The sequence below is a fragment of the Monodelphis domestica genome, chromosome 4, assembly GCF_027887165.1.
Source record: "Monodelphis domestica isolate mMonDom1 chromosome 4, mMonDom1.pri, whole genome shotgun sequence".
NCBI classification, from domain to species: domain Eukaryota; kingdom Metazoa; phylum Chordata; class Mammalia; order Didelphimorphia; family Didelphidae; genus Monodelphis; species Monodelphis domestica.
In genome coordinates, this window is record NC_077230.1 from 344,510,865 (window position 1) to 344,532,172 (window position 21,308).

Consider the following 21,308-nt stretch of genomic DNA (forward strand, 5'->3'; position numbering starts at 1 on the left):
AATAATATTTATTGAGCCCCTTCTAAGAGAAGAATAATGTGCTAGGCACTGGGAACACAAATATAAGATAAAAAGTGATTCTTTTTTAAAAATGATTCTTACCCTCATAGAGCTTCTATTCTTGGGGGTGGGGAATATGATGTATACATAGATAAATACAAGATAAATGGACATGGGAGAAAACAATAAAACAAAACTAGGGAGAGAGGGGGAATCAGGAAAGTCTTCTCCAGAGGGGAACCCTGGAAGAAGCCAAGGGATCCTAAGTGGGAGAGGTGAGAAGTTAATACATTCTAGGATACAAAGTCAAGAAGCAGGATGCCACGCTCAAAAAACAGCATGTCTGCCATGGACAGGAGGCTGGAATGTGAGGAGCATGAAGGAGAATAATGTGAAATGTCTGGATGGGGAAGCTGGAGTCAAATGCTTTCTCCTTTCCCTGATTTCCTTACTCTAATCCTGTTCATCCTTCAAGGCCTAGCTCAAGACTCCTATCTATTAAGAAGCCTTCATTGACTCCAGTCTTCCTCCATTCCTACCTTTTCTAACTCTTTTTGCTTGGGCTCATCATTGGTATCTATCATGAACCATTTCCTAGTGTTATTTAGAAGAGAGAACACAGATTGTAAGAGCTGGAAGGGACCTCAGAAAATAGATTAACAGTGTTAGAAGGGACCAGAAAACAAATATTCTTTGAGCCATAAGGAACCTTAGAACATAGAACATAAATGTCATTACTAGAAGAAAAAAAAAGAATGTTAGTACTAAAAGAATTAGAATTACAATGTAGGATTCATCCATTCCTTTGAAGAACATTTAAGTAATAGAGCCTAAAGTGGCATACTGAACACTCAAAGAGATAACAACGGTAATATCAGACAAGGTCTTATAGTCTAGCAAGAGGATAATAGAGAAAAACAGATCTGGAGATATTTTAGAAAATATGGTAGGGGAGGAAGGGACAGAAAATAGAATTCATTCATTTGTTAAACAAATATGCATTAAATACCTATTGTAATAGACTCTGGGAATATACAGTTTAGATAGAATTCTGTAATCTAAGGCTCCTTGTACCTCTCACTCAAACAATAAGCATTTATTTGAGCACCTACTATGTGCCAGGCACTGTGCTAAGTGCTAGGGATATGCAGAAAGGCAAAACGTAATAGAAGTAATAGAAGTTCATAGTTTAATGAGGTAGACAACATAAATGATATTCTAGGTACTACTGTGCCTTTGGGATCTGATATCTTAAGTTTCATGGTTCAGAATACCAGAATTTCAGAGCTGGATGGGGTCTTGGAGGTCATCTAGTCTAGCCTGCATCTGTACAAGAACCCTCTCTACAATATCCCCAATGCTGGGCTATCCAATCACTGCTTGAAAACCTAGAGTTAAGAGAAATGCCCTAACTCCTAAAAGAGCTCATTTCACCATTGGACAGCTCTGATGGTTAGTTTTTCCTTAGGCAGAACCTCCTGTTATTCTAGTTCTTCCACCTTGGGTCAAGTAGAACACGTTTAATCCTTTTATGAGTCAGATCATAATTCTAACTTATCTATATCTTTTCAGATGCTGACTCTTTCATCCTTTGTGTGTGACACGGAAATCACTTTAAAAGACTGATATATATTAATTTAAGGTCGCCAAGGAATTCAGCTATGTAATTCCTAAATGAAAACTTAAGTCAGCAGTCAACCTTTTATGGAGTTTAATTACAAACAGGATGAAGAAAGGTATTAGAGATAGAGAGAGAGAGGGAGAGAGAGAGAAAGGGGAGAGAAGGGAATAGGGCTTAAATACCCCTTCTGTTTAGGCTGGGCCAAAAGGCCCAAGCCCTTAGATAGCTGGGGCAAAGAAAAGAGATCAGTCCCTATCACTCACATGACCAAAATGGAGAAACAGTCTCAGGGGCCTCCACCTCCAGTTTCCTTCAGAGCCAATCCACAAAGCACCACCTCTCAGACCAAAATCCTCTCCAACCAACCACCCCCACCCCCGCCCTCAGACCCCTCTCTCTTTAAGGAAACCACATCTACCAATCACTGTCCATGTCTCCCCTGTGCCAATGGTGGCTCTAGCTTAACCCAGGACCGCCCAGAGGTCTGTGGCTTTGCACATGTCTGTTGAAGGTTATATTCTCAATAATTAAATCTTGATCCTTTGCTGCAGCCCTTCCTAAATCCTTTTAGGACTGAGTGGGGTGGAAATTGTATTTTCCAAGACCTGGTTCTGTCATTCCAAGTATCTCTATTGTATCAATTCTAAAATCAATCATGACTCAAAGAAATTCCTGTTCTATGCTTAAGCATAGGTCAAAGCCCTTTCCATTGTTCAGCAAAAGGTTTCTGTCTTAAAGTAATCTTAAGAAGGGAGGAGGAGGAACCTCCCTTGCCAATGGGGTTCACATTCCAATAGAGTTCCCACTATCAGTATGAGATTTTCCAAGTATGAAATTTCCCATTGGTGAAATTTCCAACATTTATAAGTCTAAGAAATTTTAAGGTTTACATGTGTAAACCACCCCTCAAAGCTTTGTATATCATCTGGAAATCATGTAAGTGTACTATCTATGCCTCTCTACAAATCATTGGTCATAATGTTGTACAACCTGAACCAAGGGTTTGGGACACAACAGAGAATTTGAATCTCTCCCTCCCTCTCTCTCTCTCCATTCCCCCCTCCTTTCTCTCTCTCTCTCTCTCTCTCTCTCTCTCTCTCTCTCTCTCTCTCTCTCTCTCTGTCTGTCTCTCTTCTCTTTTTCTCTTTCTCTCCTCTCTCTTTTTCTCTCTCTCTCTGTCTCTCTCTCCCTGTCTCTTTTAATCTCTGTCTCTGTCTCTCTCTGTATGTCTCTCTGTCTGTCTCTCTTTATCCCTGTTACTATCTCCTCTTCTCTCCATTCTAATTCATTAGAGGCTAGAAAGAAGACTATCCTTAAGAGTCAGGGCAGCTAGGCACTTTCTACCCATGTGACCTTGAGCAAATCATTTAACTAACTCCAAGCCTTAGGAACCTCATCTGTAAAATGAGAAGGGGGATGAATTAAATGAACTCTGAGGTACATTCCAGTTTTAAGGCTATAATCCTACTACCACTTCTAGGGTCTGATTGTTCAGTAAGTTATGAATACAACTAACTGTACAATTGCCTAGCCCACGTCTCATTTTGTCTGTAAGATACTACGAGAACCATTGTTATCTGCTTTGTTGAATATGGGACATACTTTTTCTAAAACATTTCTCATACTGGGTGAATCTGACTGTTTTAAGACATCATTGTCTCACCCAGTGCTAAAATACTGTTTTAATTTCTAAGGTTCCTCCAAGTTTTGACATCCTATACTCTGTGAGTAGAGGTCCCTTACAGCCCTGACATTATATAGTTCCATGATGGCAGGATATGAAGTTCTTAGGTCTGTCTGCAGGAAGATTTACTTTATGCATAACAATTCTTGGGTTGTTCAGTTCTGAAGGGGGTGACTGAATTATGCTGGAAAATGGTGATTTCTATAAGGATGAAGCAGCTAGGATGGTTTGAGGCTGATGCCAAGTGAAGGCAGGACTATGGACCATGACCCTTGGAAGGACCCTAGGATAGAGTATGGATGAAGGTCCTCTAAGTGAGTCTGACTCAGTCCCCTACTGCCTTTACCATGAATTCCCGTCATCAGAAGAGAATACTACTCTAACTGGAAGACCATATGGCCTGCCTCAAGGTGATCAGCCAAGAAATCAAGCCAGGGAGCTGTCTCCCACGAAACCAAGAAAATAAACCCAAACAGTCTTCTATTATAGAGTAGAAGAATGAGTATGGAATTCCCCTATCAGTGTTCCTCTTCCCTAACATTCTGACCCTTCCTGGACCTCTACCCTTAGCTGGACTGAGAGCTGACTGAGAGCATACATAGTCTTAAACACTTAGAATTGAGGGGGAACTTTGACATTTTAAACATTATTGCTCTTTCTATTGAACTTCTATTGACATTCTTTAACATGATTGTGTTACAAATGAGGTAAATGAGGGAGAGGGGAGGTCCAAAGAATGAGAGCAGGAGGAGACCTTAGCATAGAAAATGTTAGCACACAGAACATGGAATTTAAGTAGGAAGGGGACTTATATACAGCCTTAGTCTAATCTAACCCCCTTATTTACAGAGAAAACTAAAAGACAGAGAAGGGAAATGGCCTAACCAAAGTCAGAGGCAAGCTGCCTAGAAATGCTTCAAGTAAATTGGGGAACTCATGTCAGAGTTGGACCTAGAACCCAGGCCTCCTGACATCCAGGGCTGGGTCCTTTCCATGGACATCAGAGCCTGCAGAGGCTTAGCTTTCCAAAGCTATCTTCTCCAAAGCATTCTTAGATTAGCCTTACCTTGTTCAGGTTCCTTCTTTGTGCGGTAGACTCAGTCTGTTTATGAGTTTTGAATCTGAATCTTAATTGCAATCATTTTACTGCCCATACCTGGCAGATCCCAAATAGACAGCTGATGATCTGGGTTCAGGGCTGGGTCTCCCCCCTAGACTAGAGCATATCTACAGTCGGGGATTGCCCGTTCCCTTCATCCTAGACCCAGGGTTCACTGAGGCCAGGAGTTGGGTCTCACCTTCACACTAGAGGCTCCCTAGGGGTAGCAGTTGAGCCTGCCTGAGGGTAGGGGCTAGTCTTTCTCCTCTATCTACTCAGCCCATAAAATGGGGTGCTCAAGGCCCCTGAGACTCAGCTGAAGCCTAGAGACAGGGAGAAGCCTGGTCCATTGGTTGAAAGACCTTGTGGTCAGAGATGCTTTGGCCTCCCTAACTTGCATGTGGAAAGAGAAACCATGAAACACAATTTGGCTGAAGGCATTGGCTCAAAGAGCCAATTTCAGCTCCTGACCCTAGCTTCTCTCTGGCTTTTTGCCCCTGTTGTGATTAATAAGCATTTTATTGTTTTAAAGTAATCAGTCCCTCTAGCCATCAAGACTCTTAGGGTCTCCAAGGTCAAGTAAAACATCCTCTTGTTTCCAAACACAATCCCACATGGAACCTTATAATCATCTCTCTGATAGCATTTATAGAGCACTTTAAGGTTCGCAAATACATTTTGCAAGGGTTTTTTCATTTAATCCTCACAAAAACCCTGTAAGGAAGGTGCTATTATTATCCCCATTTTATGGATGAGGAAGCTGAGGCTGAAAGAGGTTAAGTGACTTATCTAAGGTCTTCTATTGAGGAAGTTTCTGGGGCCAGATTTGAATTCAGGTCTTCCTGATTCAAAGTTCAATAATGCACTGTCTATATCACTCTATCCTTGGATTACATTGTATGCATAGCCTGGCACTGGTTTCAACTGTTCTCAGATGGTTTCTTTTTCAAAAAACCCAAAACTTTTGTTTTAGAATCAATACAGTATATTGGTTCCAAGACAGAACAGTGGTAAGGGCTAGGCAGTGGGGGTTAAGTGACTTGCCCAGGGTCACACAGCTATAAAGGATTTGAGACCAGGTTTGAACCCAGGACCTCTAGGTCTGGAACTCTGTCCCCTGAGTCACCCAGCCACCCCTCTATGATGGTTTCTTATGTCTAAGTTTTGATTGCCCCAAACCATGAGCTACCTGAAGTCAGGAACTCTAGAATGCAGACATTTCAGAGTCGGAAGGGGGCTTAGAACGTGGTATATGCAATATAAGAGTTGGAGAGAAACAGAATAAATACCACAATACCTGAGCTGTGTGTGCTCTTAGAACATAGGATATCAGTACTTGAGGAGGTCTTACAATCAACATGAACATCAAAGCTAGAAGGATTTTCTTGGGATGTTGAAAGTTAGACCATAGAACAAAGAACATAAAAGCTGGAAGGACCTAATGGTATCTCTTTCATCCAACTCTCACTTACAGGGGAGGAAACGGATGGCCCAAAAGGGGAAATGACTTGTCCAAGTTCATAGGATGTGCTATTGGCAAAGGCAGAGGTAGGACCCGAGTCTTCCTCCTCTTTTCATCCAACTGCCTTGCCTTACTGCTTCCCTCTAACTCCTTCTTAGAACATGGGGCAGGGCCATCCACAGCTAATTCTCCATTCAATTAGGCAGCTGGTTTGTATTTTATTCTGGGGCACCAGGAGCCAATGGAGGTTTCTGAGCTAAGGGAATAGGATTGGATCTGGGCCATAGAAAGATGATCTTGGCAGCAGTCTGAAGGGTGGGTTGGAGAAAAGAGACACTGGAGGTAGCAAGACTAGCTGAGAAGCTGTTACCAGAGCCCGGACAAAGGAGAGCCAGTGGTTGGCAATAGCAGGAGTGGAACTAGGGGGAGAGATTTGAGAGATGTCATGGATGTCAAAAAGACAGGCACTAGATATGGGGGTCAGGGAAAGGGAAGAGGCAACAATGTAGGACCCGGACCCTTGGGGGCAAGGGAGTTTTTACAAAGGGTCTTTGAATACATAAATAAGCAAACATCAATGTGTCTTACACATGTGTATATCGTCTTTAAATTTTTTTAAATTTCTAATTCTCCTAGGGTATAATGGATAGAGCACTGGGCCTGAAGCCAAGTTCTGAGTTCAAATCCAGCCTTGGAAATTTACTGGATGTGTGACCCTGGACAAGCCAACCTTTGCTTCCCTCAGTTTTTTTACTTATAAAATGGCAGTAATAATAACTCCCACCTCCCAGGGTTGTTGTGGAGATCAAATGAGCTAATAATTGTAAAGGGAGATTTAGCACAGTGCCTGGCACATAGTAGATACTATATAAATGTTAGCTATTATTATTACTATTATTATTATTATTATAGAACCACAAAAGATTTGACCAACTGAGTTATTACTATTCACTTCTGGTGATTCAAGGAGGGAAAGTGCAAATGGTACTTTCAACATGGAAGCAGCATTGTACAGTGGATAAAATGATGAATTTCATGAACATCAAAAGAGAGAAGGAGAGAGAAAGACAAAGAGAAACAGACAGAGATAGAGAGACTATTTCCATTTACAAACTAGAATAGAAAAAGATTAAATGTGAAATCATGAATCTCCCTTATGTATAAGCTGCTTTACAAAAAAAGTATGTAATAAATTCAACATGTTCCTTTTGTATATTGCTCTTTTTCAAAGCTATCTAGATGTTCTTGTGAGGAGGATGAAAGGACAGTTCATTCCAAAGCAAGGCTTTAGATCGTCATGATTTTTTGTGATCACTGGCTATACTAATATTTCCACTCTACCATGTGGCATTCTGCCAAAAGTTTTGGCTCTCAGAATGGAGTCTCATATTGGGAAAGGTTGGGAGCCATTGCTCCAAAAAGACTTCAGGACCCATGATTTGACTGGTTATTGTCCAATTGTTCTTTATTTTTGTGATTGGGTCCCCCACCTCTCCCCATCCCATCATTCAATGTTGTCCAGTATTCTCCTTCCCCCTTTGCCAGAGCTGGTACCCACAGTTGACTGATGCCCATTGGGCAAAGGGGACACTTACTTTTGATGAACTGTAACACAGTGAGGTCTGGGGCAAGCTGGGCCTCTCCATCCTTCTCTTTGTTTGGGGAGTTTCCTGCTCCCTGGTTGATGAGAGAGTTCTCTCCCTATAAAGAGGTCCAAAGGAATTGTCAGTGAGAGCTCTGGGTACTTTCCCTTTAGCTTTCTCAGTCTGGGGCTGGCCATGTGTTGAAAAAAGATGGAGCCTCAATGAGGGAGTGAAAGAGACTATGCAAATGAGATGTTTGTAAATGGACTGGCAGTGAGCTCTTCGTCATTTCCTGTAGAATTGCTTTTGTTCTGAGACAGTTATGGCACACGCATTGCCATCACCGCCATCATTATCATCATCGATAAGGCCTTGGTGGTTCCATCACTCTTCTCAGTAAGCCAGGATCAGGTGGCCCCCTTCAAGCCATGGTCCTATTCAGGGATGTTGTGAGGCTTAAATGAGGTAATAAATGATAGCACTTTGAAGCTAGAAAGTGCTATATAATGACAATTATTATTAGTCATCAGGCCAACAGTCTGGTAATGACTTCATCCCATGAACCTTCTATGATATTCCTGCTAAGCTCAAGTGATGTCTATAAGAGCAATACAGGGGTGTGATGTTAAGTGTTTAACAACTAGGGTTGGGGTGAAGGGGATAAATGTCCCCAAAATTTTAAGTTTAATTTTTATTATCAATATTTTCTTAACTTTAGACAATCAACAAAATAATAAATCGAGCCATGATTGAAAACTTAACTATCAGTTCTCTCAAGCTAATTAGAGCTGGTTCTAGCACACCCTTGGAACTGACCCCAAACACTTCTCTGTTCATTTGGGATTCAGTCACTTGAGTTTACTCACTAAGGCTCATTTGCTGAGTCTATTGATCTAGGCCCACTCTTGGCTAGTCAGAAAGCCTCCTGATAGAAGGGTAGATGTTCAACTATTCCCTCACCCAAACCAGGACAAAGACAAGGAATTTTTAATTGGTATCTATCACCTTAAAAACCAAAATAATTCAATTTGATATTGGTTAAGTAAGGACAAGTAAGTGGCAGAGTGGATAGAGCACCAGGCCTGGAGTCAAGAAGACTCGCCTTCCTGAGTTCAAATTTGGGTTCAGACACTAACTGTAGGACCCTGGGAAAGTCACTTAACCTAGCTTGCCTCAGTTTCCTCATTTTTCAAATAAGCTAGAGAAGGCAAACCACTTCAGGATCTTTGCCAAGGAAACCCCAAATAGGTACATGAAAAGTTAGACATGACTAAAAACAACTGAACAACAACAAGTTACTTGAAAATTTGGAAAAGATGAGCCCCTTCCTTATATCAGGGTCTTCTGGAGTTGCTACCTCGATTTTACAAAGACTAGGTAAGGTAAAGAAAATTTCTAAAGGTTAAACTGTGGTCAAATTGCAATTTCAATTTTTTGATCTGGTTTTGAAATGAGTTTACTTTGGGCCTTGAGTAAGGTTGTATGTAAGATGGAATAAGAGAGGGACAGCTAGAGAGCCAGGCCTGGTGGCAGGAGGTCCTGGGTTCAAATCTAACCCTAGCAATTTCTCAGCCATATGGCTGTAGGCAAGCCACTTAACCCTATTGCCTAACCCTTACCACTATTAAATTTTCTATCATTTCTAAGGCAGAAGGTAAGGTGGCTGTTTTTTTTTTAATGGCTTAGGATCAGGATTGGAGCTGGAGAAAAAGAGAAAGGGATTGTAAATATGGACGATAAGACTTGGGAATTGTGAAGTATCCAAGTGTTTAAAGTTGGGGGGGTGGTATTTGGAAGGAATAAGAAGCTGAAGGACAAGGAGAAGGACTTGAACTGCAAGAGGAGAAAAAGTAGGTTGAGATGGTACAGTGGATAGTGTACTGGCCTAGAGTCAGGAAGACCTAAGTTCAAATCTGGCCTCTGACACATACTAGCTATGTGACCCTGGACAAGTCATTTAACACTGTTTGCCTGAGCTTCCTCTTCTGTACAATGCGCCAGAGAAGGACATAGCAAACTACTCCAGTGTCTGCCAAAAAAACACAAAACAAAACAAACTCAACCCAAATGGGGTCATGAAGAGGCAGACATGACTTAAAAACAATTGAACGACAAGAAAATGGTAAGATGAGGTAAGAGGTTAGAAACAAGAGAAAGGAAGATGGGTGAAGCTGCCAAGGTGCTGTTTCAGGTTAAAAGGAGAAGAAAATGGATTTGCAGACCTTGAAGTCCCGTCTTCATTCTATCACATTGCCTCCCAAGGCATCCTAGGTATGATAGAGCCACAAATGACTTGTCAAACTAGATTATTATTGCTAACTTCTGGGGATTCATGGGAGTATAAATAATCATGCCAATAATAGAGGCAACAATATTCAATGGAAAGGGAGCTGAATTTAGAATCAGAGAATCTGAATTTGAACCCTAGCTCTGTCACTTACAATCTGTGAGAACATGGGCAAATTACTTAGCATTTCTGGGTCTTGGTACCCAAAGGTAAGAAATGAAGGAATTGAATTAGATGTTCTTTAAGATCTCTTCTAGTTCTGTGACCCTACGGAACTATAAAATATTGCTAAAGATTATAAAGGCTTGGAAAAGCAACTAAAAAACTTAGGGGCACAAGTAGTATTTTAATCCCTGCTTTTGATTAAAGGCAAAGACTTCAGAAGAGAAATGAAATCTTAGGAGGTGAACAAATGGTTAAGAAAATGTTAGCTGAGAATAAGATATTTCTTAAGGTGTTTCTGTACACAAGCTTAAAATATAGGTATGATAGATTGTTGGCCAGGGATGGAGTACATCTAAAAATAATTGACAAATATATTTGCCTAGAGAAAGCTAATAAACAGATCATTACAATGAAGATGGATGGAAGGAGGGAAGGGAGGCAGAAAGAGGGGGGAAGGAGTGAAGAAGGGAGATGAAGAGAGAGGGGGAGGAGAGGGAAATGGAGGGGACAGGGAGAGGAACAGAGAGAATGGAAGAGGGAGAGTGTAGAGAGAGCAGGAGTGGGGAGAGGAAAGAAGAAGAAGAAGAAGAAGAAGAAGAAGAAGAAGAAGAAGAAGAAGAAGAAGAAGAAGAAGAAGAAGAAGAAGAAGAAGAAGAAGAAGAAGAAGAAGAAGAAGAAGAAGAAGAAGAAGAAGAAGAAGAAGAAGAAGAAGAAGAAGAAGAAGAAGAAGAAGAAGAAGAAGAAGAAAAAGAAAGAAAGAAAGAAAAAGTAAGGAGAACATTTGTTGTCTTTATTATGTGCTAGGCATTATGCTAAGTTTGTAGGTTTACAAATATAAGCAAACAAGCAAGTTTCTGCCATCAAGGAATGCTTGGATGGGTTTCTCTAGGGTAATTGGTGAGGAGGGGAAAAAGAAATACAAATGTTGCTGAGTTGATAGAGAAAACCTATGGAGTACTACCAAACTAGATAGCATAAAAAGAAGCTATCATATGGGAAGAAGAGCAGTAGAGATATTCAGAAATTATAAAAGGTAAAATTCAAGAAAGGAGCCAATAATAAAACATATAGCATTAGATGTCTATACAAAAATGACCCAAATATGGGTGAATCAGAGATCCTACTTCAAGGAGGAAATATGATTTCAGAGGTCAAAATATCTATCTATCCAACACATGACAGGGATATGAAGCTGTATGAGTATACTTTGTTCAAAAGGTACAGGATAAGTGAAAGCCTGGGAGGGTCTGCTGATGTTATATATTAAAATGGTGAGGAATTCCAGGAACCAAAGTGGGGAGCAGGAAGTGCTACAAAGAGCATCTGGGTGAAAGGCTCGTAGCATCACAGGATCAGGTATGCTACAGAAAGGATTCTTGTCCGTGTGGGTTAGACTGGCCTCTGAGGCTGCTCCCAACTCAGATTTATGGATTCCAGCTCTGATATTCTAGTTTCCATTCTAAGGTCACTTCTGGCCCTGACATTCTTGTCTCTCTTCTACATCTCTTGTCTATATATCCTCCTGATGCCCATGCCTTCAGTTCTAGATTACTGGCACCCATTTGCCTTCTTTGCCACTATTCCCCTAGATACCAACAGTGCCAGAGGAAGTTGTGAAGTCCTTTAGGTTATTACCACTGGTGAATTCAAATGATCTCATTTCAACTAGGCCTTCGGCATTGCTCAGTAGTTCTTTTATTTATTTCTGGTTGACTCTCTGTCACAGTCCCCACAGTTTCTATTTCAAATCTCATCTGAGGATGAGCTCTCAACTTCACCCTGCCCTCCCAGTCCTCAGCAGATGCCCTTGCTTCCCACTTTGCCTGATTCTCTCTCCTTCGGCCCCTGAATTCTCTACACATTATTATATTTTCTCCATAGATGTCTTATACCTCATGCCTTCCTTCAGCAGATTATAAACCCCTTGAGATCAGGGACTGTGACTTTTTTTTACTTTGAACTCCCGATGCCTTATGCCTAGAAGGTATGAAATAAATGTTTGTTGAATCGAATTGGATTCAATTTTGAGGTCCCTTCTACCCTGGCTGCTTCCTGATTCTCTAATGTGCTATGAACCTAGTTGTCTCCCCATTCTATTTCTGGGGTTTCTGGTTGATAGACAGAACTAAAAACAGGAAAGATTGCACCATCACTCCCACCAGGCTTCCTGGATCTCCATCTGTGCCCAGTTTGCCTAGGTCAGCAGGGCTAGGGAAATTAATCAATGCTTCCTCTTCAGAGACATGATGCTGACATGCAGGAGTGGGCCAGCAGTGAGTAAAACCATGTTTTCTTGTATACTTTCTCATTTCAAAGACTAGACTTGAGAAGAGGCAAAGTGAGGAATCCTAGCATGTAGACCGCAAGTTGAAAGAACCCTTAAAGCACTGAATATTAAGGCCAAAAACGTGCATGGACCATAATACAAAATTTCATACCTGTGAAGGAATTTAGAACATGGAATGTAATACCTGATGGGGAGGGCTTAGAATAAAGAACATAGAGCTGGATGGGACCACACAAGACAGTTGGAAGAGATGTTATCTTACAGATGAGGAAAGAGCCTCAGAAAGGGAAGTGTCATGCCCAACGTCAATCAGCCAATTGGTGATAGATCTGGTTTTAATACTCTCAGGATCCCTTCCCAGGCTCCTGCCCTTGCTTTGTCTCCGCTGAGACCCTGAATGGTTAATCTTGTGATGGGGGCAGGCAAACCCTCAACGTAATGCTAGACAGCTTGAATTTCTGAAGCCTGGAGTCCCCGAGGAAGACAACAGTCTCACTGCTAGTGGTAGTCTCTGCTCTAATCTGACCCAATCTGGAATGCTGTGTTTAGTTTGGGAGTTACATTTTAGGAAGAAAGTTGGAGTTTATTAAAAGGAAGATAACCGTCTGAGTAACCACATATATGTTACCTTCCCTCTGGGACTCAATTCTCCCTCTGTAAAATGAGTTTTCACTATATGATCTCTGAGGCCCCTTCCCCCTCTAAGCCCAAGATCCTATGAAAAAGGGGTTCCTTGAGGGAGATACAGGAGGCAGCATGTGCCAGGCAGGGCAAACAACCACCTTAGCCACCATCTCCCTTCACGCCCTGAGAGAGATGCTGTAGGACACTGAGCCCAAGACACTCGGGAATAGCAGTGGATCTGCTTCCAGCCCAGCCTCCTCAGCCATCATTGTGGGCCTCCTTCCTCATCACCACCAGTAATAATTGCTGATCAACTGCCACCAAGAGGCAGATGAACATCATCAGAGCCCAGGGAGTGGCTGTCCTCCCTGGGCCATCTGTCCTGCTTCTAGTCCAACTCTCACAGCCATCATGCAGGGAAGCAACCCCTATGGAGATGCAGCTTGGCAACTGCTCCTGCAGGAGCTACTGTCACATCTGAAGAACCAGAAAGGGAAGTTCTTGTCAACAATGTCCTCAGCACTGTCATATGGCTCCGCACCAGAAGTGGATATGATTTTATCAGTGGAAATGACATTAAAGAAGGGGCACTACCTTCTCTTTTGCCAGCTGAAACTGTCCATAAATGTTGTCTTCCCCATTAGAATGTGAATTCCTTGAAAGCAGCACTTATTTCTATTCATATTCCCGGCACTTAGCACAGGGCTTAGCTCATAGTTGGGCAGCTAGATGGTATGGCAGAAAGAGCACCTTGCTTTGAGTCAGGAATATCTGAGTTTAAATCCAGTCTCAGAGATTTACCAGCTGTGTGACACTTAAAAGACACTTACAAGTCACTTACAGTCACTGGTTTGCCTCAGTTTCATCATCTGTAAAATAAACTAGAGAAAAAAATGTCCAGTATCTTTGCCAAGAAAACTCCTAAAAAAGGTCACAAAGAGTTGGATATGACTGAAAAGCCATTAAACAACAGCTGCACATAGTAAGCACTTAAGAAATGCTTTATTAATTCATTCATATGAGGTTTGGTTGAAAGAAATGAGGATGTTTAACCAAGAAAAGAAAAGATTTTGGTGTTTTAGCAAAATTTTATATGCTAGGCTTAAACTTGCTGAGTTCATGTCACTTCTGGGCCATTTCCTTACTAAGGCCTTCTTACTCTCCGACTAGCTCCACTCTGCTGGAAATTTGGATCCTCACTCTGACAGGTGAGTTTTCCCCTTATCTCACCTGGGTCTAGACATCCATGATATTTACTGGTCCATTTCCTTACTATGTCCCCCAAAGAGGTATCCTCCTCCCTCTCTTTCCCACCCTCCTCTCATTTCCAGAGCCCTGATTGTGTTGTCTGCCCCCATTAGAACAGAAGGTCTGAGGGGTTGGGGCTCTCTTGCTTTGTTTTTATATCCTTAGTGATAAACACTATCACAGTGCTGGATACATGGTAAGTACTTAATAAATGTCTTATCATTTATCTCTTTCTATTTTTCTGTCAGTCTATATTACCTGTCAGCTGTCTTTCTATGCTATCATTTATCTATCCATCTGTCATCTATCTGCCTTTCTCTCTCTCTCTCTCTCTCTCTCTCTCTCTCTCTCTCTCTCTCTCTCTCTCTCTCTCTCTCTCTTTCTCTATTTATCCATCCACTCATCCATCCATCCACCTACTTATCCATCTATCCATCTAATGATCTATCTACTTAACAATCTATATATTTATATCTCTCTCTCTTTATATATAAATACATATATAAATCTATCTATCCAGTCATCCAATGGTCTAGATACTTAATAATCCATCTATGCATTTATTTATGTATCTATCCATTCAATTATCTCTCTTTCTACACATCCATACATCTACCTACCCATTCATCCATCCTTCTATCCATCTAGCCACACTTCTATCTCTCCATCCATCCATCATCTATCTACTTAATCTATTTATATATTTCCATCTCTCTCTCTCTCTGCTATTTATCATCTTTTTGTCTATTTATCCAACTTTCTATCTTTCTATCAATCTCTTTTTCTAGTCATCAACCACACAATAAGGGGGACATAGAACTAGAAGAGAGACACACCCCAAATAGCAGTCATTGATGAAATGGAAGATGATCCTTGAGAGAGGTTTGTCTCTAATGGAGTATCTTAGTGTTCTATCCCAGGCCCTATTCTGCTGAATATAATTTTAAAAATTTCAGTGACCTTCAAGCAAAGGCTGGATAAGCATCTGAGGGGGACACTGTAGAAAGGATCCTTTTTCCAGTACAAGTTGGGCTAAATGGTCACTGAATTTCCTTCTAGCTCAGAGATTCCATGGTTCTCTGGTTTGGGGGGGGGTAATCACTGTCTTCATAAATCTGAAAGTTTGTCACTGGTAAAGAGGATACAAACTTGTTCTTTGTGACTCCCAGCAGCAGAACTCAGAACAAGGTAGGGGGAAATTTCAGGAAGACAGATTTTAGCTTAATATAAGGAAAAACTTCCTAAAAATCAAAGGTGTTCCCACAAGGGAATTGGCTCTCTTGGTAAGTAGTGAGATGGTTTTCAATGGAGATATCCAAGTGGTGTCTGGATAATCTCCTATTAGGGGTGTTGGAAAGGGGGCTCTTGCATTGGATGAGAGAATGAACTTAATACCATCTGAAGTTCTTTACTAAAATTCGAGGATTCCCCCATTCTGGAGGGTGGATCAAATGCCAAGAATATGGAGCACCCGAAGACAGGAAAAAGAATAGTAGCTCATGAGGCATTAGGAGTTGAAGCTGTCCTAAATCAAGAGAAAGATAAGACCTAAAAGATACCTTAGAGATTCTGTAGTCTAACAACTTTGTTTTACCAGAGAGGAAACAGAGGCATTATGTACCTTTGCACACATAATTTCCTTGTTTTGAGCTTCAATGTTCGTCTTTATAAAATTCTGATTCTCCCAATTTTGAGACCATGACTTAGAGAAAGAGATAGTGGAAGGAAAAATGTTAATATGCAGGTACTGAGGGCAGGCACAAAACCAAATAGAAACCTTGCAAAGTCAGTTTGGAGAAAGGCAGGTCTAGGGCCATCCTCCACACAGACACCAAATGGATATTTCTAAGGCAGAAGACTGATTGTGTTACTTCCCTGCTCAAGAAACTCCAGAGGTTCCCTATTGCTTCTAGGATAAAATATACACCAGGATAAATTAAAACCCTTCACAATCTGGCTCCAACTGATTGTACACAGCTCTCTCATGTACTACATTCCAACCAAACTGGGCCACTCGTTCCTCCCTGTACACAATACTCCATTTCCCACCCAGGAGACTATCCTCTTCGTCTGCAGTGTACTCTTTTCTCACTTTTTGTTTCAGCTCAAGTGTGACTTCTTATAAAGAGCCTTTTCCCAATTTCCCTTGATCCCCGCTCCACTCAATCATTAGTGCATTTGTCTTAGCCACGATAGTGTACATATTTTGTATTTACATATCTTTGTGCAAGTTGTGTATACTCCAGGAGGAAGGAAGGATAAATAAAATAAAAAGGACAGGGACTGCTTTCATTTTTGTTTTCATATCCCTACTGCCTAAGATAGTGCCTGGCATATAATTTTTTTTTTTGTTCAGTTGTTTCTCTTATGACTTATTCTTGTGACCTCTTTGGAGTTTTCTTAGCAAAGATTACTATGGTGATTTGCCATTTCCTTCTCTAGCTCATTTTACAGATAAGGAAATTGAGTCCAATAGGGTAAAGTAACTTGTCTGGGGTCACATGGCTAGTGAGTATCTGAGGCTAATGATACTGCTGTGGTTTGCTATTTCCTTCTCTAGTTCATTTTACAGATGAGGAAACTGAGGCAAACAGGATAAAGTGACTTGCACAGGGCTGCACAGCTAGTGTCAGAGACCAGATTTAAATACAGGAAGATAAATCTTCCTCACTCCACCTGGTTTAGAACTCCATCCACTGCGCCACCTAGCTACCCCTGAATCAAATGATGTTCCCCAAAGGGAGGAGTTAAAGGAGCAGACAAACCCCAGTCTTGCCATCTTTACCTGATTCTAACATATCATCTCCCGAGCCATGCTCAATAAACTCCAGTGGCTCCCTAATTACCTTCAGGATCAAATAGGAAATCCTCTATTTGGCTTTTAAAGCCTTTCATGGCCTGACTTTTTTCTACTTTTCCAGTCTTCTTACATGTTATTCTCCTCATGCTTCTTCTCCAACCCCGCATGCATTTTTCTCTCCTCTGACATTGGTTTTCTTGCTCACCCTAAAATGAGACATTCCATATCCCCAACTCTGAGGGTTTTCACTGGCTGTCTCGGTTCCCACAACATTCTCCCCTCTTCTGTCTCCTAGCTTCCCTGGCTTTCTTCAGGTCTCAGCTAAAATCCTACCAGTCCTCCTTAATCTTCGTGCCTTCCCTTTGACACTGCCCTCAATATATTTTATTTCTACATGGCATCTTTCCCATACACACATGTATTTCCAGTCCCATTACATTGTGAACTTCTTTAGAGCAGATATCACAGTTTGGGGGTTGTTTTTGGTCTGTTTTGCTTTGTTTTTTGCCTTTTTTGTATGCCCAGTGCTCAGAACAGTGCCTAGAACATTGTAGTCACCGATAAATGGTAATTGATGGATTTTATGATTCTTGAATTCTTGGGTTCTATTTTCTTTAAATCTAAGAATCGAAAATTCTGTGCTCTAGTGTTCTGTGACTCTCTGGATGCCATCCCCCTTCCTCAGCCCTGATCTTTCACTGGGGACCTCCCCAAGGGGAAGGTTTCATTCCCAGGGATTTCTCCTGATTTCCAGCACCTGATTCCATCAGGGCCCCTTCTCTCACTCTGCCCAAGGCCATCCATCTGATTCATGGCCAGCAGCTGGAGAAGGGAGGGAAGGAGGTAGGGCTGGGGCAGGAGAGAGATAATGAAAACATAGGCAGCCAAGTCAGCACTCAGGCGAAGCTGAGGAACAATTCCACCCACATCAATATTTATTGCAGGAGAGAGATGGAGCAGAGCTCCCTGTTCTCTATGGCCATTCAGGGGTTTTCAAACTGTTAACAGGATGAAGCCAGGATCTGGGAAAGGTTGGCAGGGAGGAAACCAGATAGTTTAAAGAATGTTTGACTCAGAGTTTTGGATGCGCTGAGTCACAGCATTTGAGAAACATTGCCATAGAAACTTCTAATGGTATAACATAGAGAACAATGTAAGCTTAGCATTGCCGGCTGGGGATGGGGCTAGTAGATGTTTCCAACCTTATTGAGTGCCCTAACAACAGCCCTGTATAGTAGAGGGTGCTTGTATTGTTATGCCCATTTTACCGAGAGCCTAAGTGAATTCTCTGAAGTCACCCAGCCAGCAATCATCACTGGAAAAAGGGACTGGAACCTGGTTTTGGGGACTCTTTGACCAACGTTAAAAGATCAAGGGGCAGCTAGGTAGCACAGTGGAATAAAACATCAAGCCTGGGTTCAAATCTGGCCTCAGACACTTCCTAGCTGGGTGACCCTGGGCAAGTCACTTAACCCCCATTGCCTAGCCCTTGCCATTCTGTCTTAGAGTTGTTATTAAGACAACTTAAGTGTTGGGATCCATTATAACTCAGTGGCAGAACTGGCCCTCAGTAAATTATGTCAAATTCCTGGGCTCTAGCTCCTTCTTGGAACTGGCCATGGGATCCTTGTCCTTCTTTATTCCACTTTATATTCTAATTTAGGTTTAAAATTAAAAAAAAAAACCCTTACCTTCTGTCTTAGAGTCAATACTATGTATTGGTTCCAAGGCAGAAGAGTGGTAAGGGCTAGGCAATGGGGGTTAAGTGACTTGCTTAGGGTCACACAGCTGGGAAGTGTCTGAGGCTAGATTTGAACCCAGGACCTCCCATCTCTAGGCCAGGCTCTCAATCCACTGAGCCACCTAGCTGCCCTCAGTGTTAAAAATTTTTAAAGGCTATCAAAGCTAGAAGGATATTAGAAATCACCTACTTTAATCTCCTCATTTTACAGATGGGAAAACTGAGGTCTTATGGCTAGTATGTAGTAGAGCTAGGACTTTAATCTCTATGCTAGTGGTCTTTCTGTTGTTCCTTAGCTCCATAGTGGATAATTATTGGAATTAAGAGTCAGTAGGTCTTGGATTCAGATTCTGCCTAAGACAGTTACTAGTTGTGTATGACCCTAGGCAAGTCACTTCATCATTTTTGACCTCAGTTTCCTCATAATGGGGAGGTTGCCTTGATGGTCTCTGTAACCCTTTCCAGCTATAATTCTATAATGCTATGATCTTCACTAAAAAGCACTGAACAAGGGGCAGAGCTAGGATGGGATGGAGAAGGGAGAGTTAGCTTGCCATTGATTACATAAGAATGAGGGTAGATCATTCCCCCTTCTCCCCAGTCTGATCTATCATTATACCATCAGACTTCTTAGTGGGCTGGGATGGCGAGATATGGGTATCTGAACCCAAGGAGAGAAGTAGGCTCTGGGCTCTCCCGTGGGAGTTTGGAAATCCAGCTAGAAGTCTAGGATATAAATTAGAATAGAGGACAAGGGCTCCATGGCCAGGTCCAAGAAGGAGCCGGAGCCCCAGGAATTTGACATGGTTTCCTAAGGGCTAGCTCTACCACTGAATTATAATGGATCCCAATTTGGGACAATTATAATTGTCCCAAAGGGACAGCCTGACCACTCAATTGCTAGGTTCAGGTCTTTGCCAACACATCAAAGGACTAGAAAAATGGGAGTTGTGTTACTTTTTTTGCCTTTCCCCATCCAGTCTCTTAGGGGCTAGGCCAGAAGGAGGGCCATCTAAATTAAGATCTATTTGATGGATTATCCCAAGACCAATACCTTTCCCCAAGCCTACCCCACCCTCAGGCACCCTCTCCCCACTGTATAGGAACAGAGACACAGAGAAGAAGATGTTGTAGTTGATTTGCCTCCTGCCCCTCAAATCAAGTTCTTCCTTCCCCCAAATAGCTCCTCTCCCTTTCTCCTTCTTCCCATTCCTTTTGGCATTTTGGAAATTAAGTTCTTATTCCATTACCTTTGAAGAACTTCCATCCCTAATCTCAACTTTCGAGTCATTACTGAGACTCTGGGAGCTCTGTCCCATCTCCCACATTCAATCATTTGCCAACTCCCATTGATCCAATCTCCAGGAGATGTCTTGAATCTATGGGCTTCCTTTTTACTCATCTGAGTTCAAGCCGTCATTGCCACTTAGGCAAACCCCTGCAATTCCCTGGTTTCTACAATTACTGGCCTCCCTTTCTTCCTTTGTGTGACCGTGGAAAGGACACTTACCCTCTCTGGTCTTTAGTCCCATGGAAAGAAGGGCAAGGGGTTTTCATCAATATCAAACTCAAATAGAAATGGACCCACGGGGCTTCATATGGACTCGGAAACTACAAATGAACATTATCTGTTTTGTATTATATTTGTACTAATTTTGTTAAATATGTTTCCATCCCATTTTCACATGGTTCAGGCCCACTCCAGAGCTTGGAGGCATGAGCCAGGAATTAAACATTTCTGGTCTAAATGATCTCAAAGATCCCCATAAACTCTAATCCTGTGACCCTAAGACTGCTCTGCAGTTTGCCAGGGTCCCGTAACATCCCATGCAGGCCTAAAAGGAAAGGAAATGGCTCTGAATGTTAGGATTTCAAGAGTCTTGACTAAACATGACCATGCGCCCCTCTCCAAATAACATTATACCACATACCCCAAAAGCCCAATGGAAGTCATTTTTCAAGTATGAGGAGACCCCAGGGAAGTGGGAAGCAATAAAGGGCAGAGGCTGAGCCCTCTGTTTTCCTTTTCCCACACCCAGAATTTTAAGAATAACAAAATGGCCTTCTTTTACTTTTAGCTTTGTTTGAGGGCAAAATGTTTGTAGTGAAGTGCCACAGAGCTCTGTCCTTCCCCCCCTTTAAACCCTTATTTTCCTTCTTAGAATCAATACTGTGTATTGGTTCTAAGGCAGGAAAGTTGTAAGGGCTAGACTATTAGTGTTCAGTGACTTGCCCGGGTTCACACAATTAGAAAGTAACTGATTTGCATCCAGGACCTCCTCTCTGTGGATCTGGCTCTCAATCCACTGAGCCACCTAGCTGCCCCCTACTTAGAGCGCCATCCTTGCCCCTGCTCTTAGCCTCAAAAGAAGACCTTACACATGGGAACAGAGACAATGTATAGGGATGGTGTCCCTGATGCCAGGGATCCTTACTTTATCATCCAATGAAGATAAGATCTTTTTCCCGAAACTAAGCTCCTTCTCTTCCTTTGGCATTTCCCGGGGAAAGAAGAAATAAGGGAGAGCCGTCAGGGTCACAGCGCCAGCAGAGACCAAGAATCCCAGCCACCAGGCGCCTACCCAGCGTGGGTCCTTTGGAGTCAGAGAGATGCCTCCTGAAGGGGAAAAAACAAAACCAAACCCATAGTCAGCTGAATGCATGAAGATGCCGTGTGTCGATCAGGGAGAGAGAAGTGGGTTTTGTA

At 42.0% G+C, this 21,308-nt stretch overlaps 1 protein-coding gene across 2 annotated transcripts in view; it reads right to left on the minus strand.

Annotated features, from left to right (window-relative positions):
- SLCO2B1 (solute carrier organic anion transporter family member 2B1) overlaps positions 1-21,308 on the minus strand; it is a 100,697-nt gene that overhangs the window by 24,425 nt on the left and 54,964 nt on the right. For both annotated transcript variants that reach the window (XM_007490975.3, XM_007490973.3), the window contains 2 exons: positions 21,037-21,218; positions 7,462-7,567 (listed from right to left, as the gene is read on the minus strand). In XM_007490975.3, the coding sequence (XP_007491037.2) occupies positions 7,462-7,567; positions 21,037-21,218 (288 nt within the window). The remainder of the gene's footprint in view (positions 1-7,461; positions 7,568-21,036; positions 21,219-21,308) is intronic.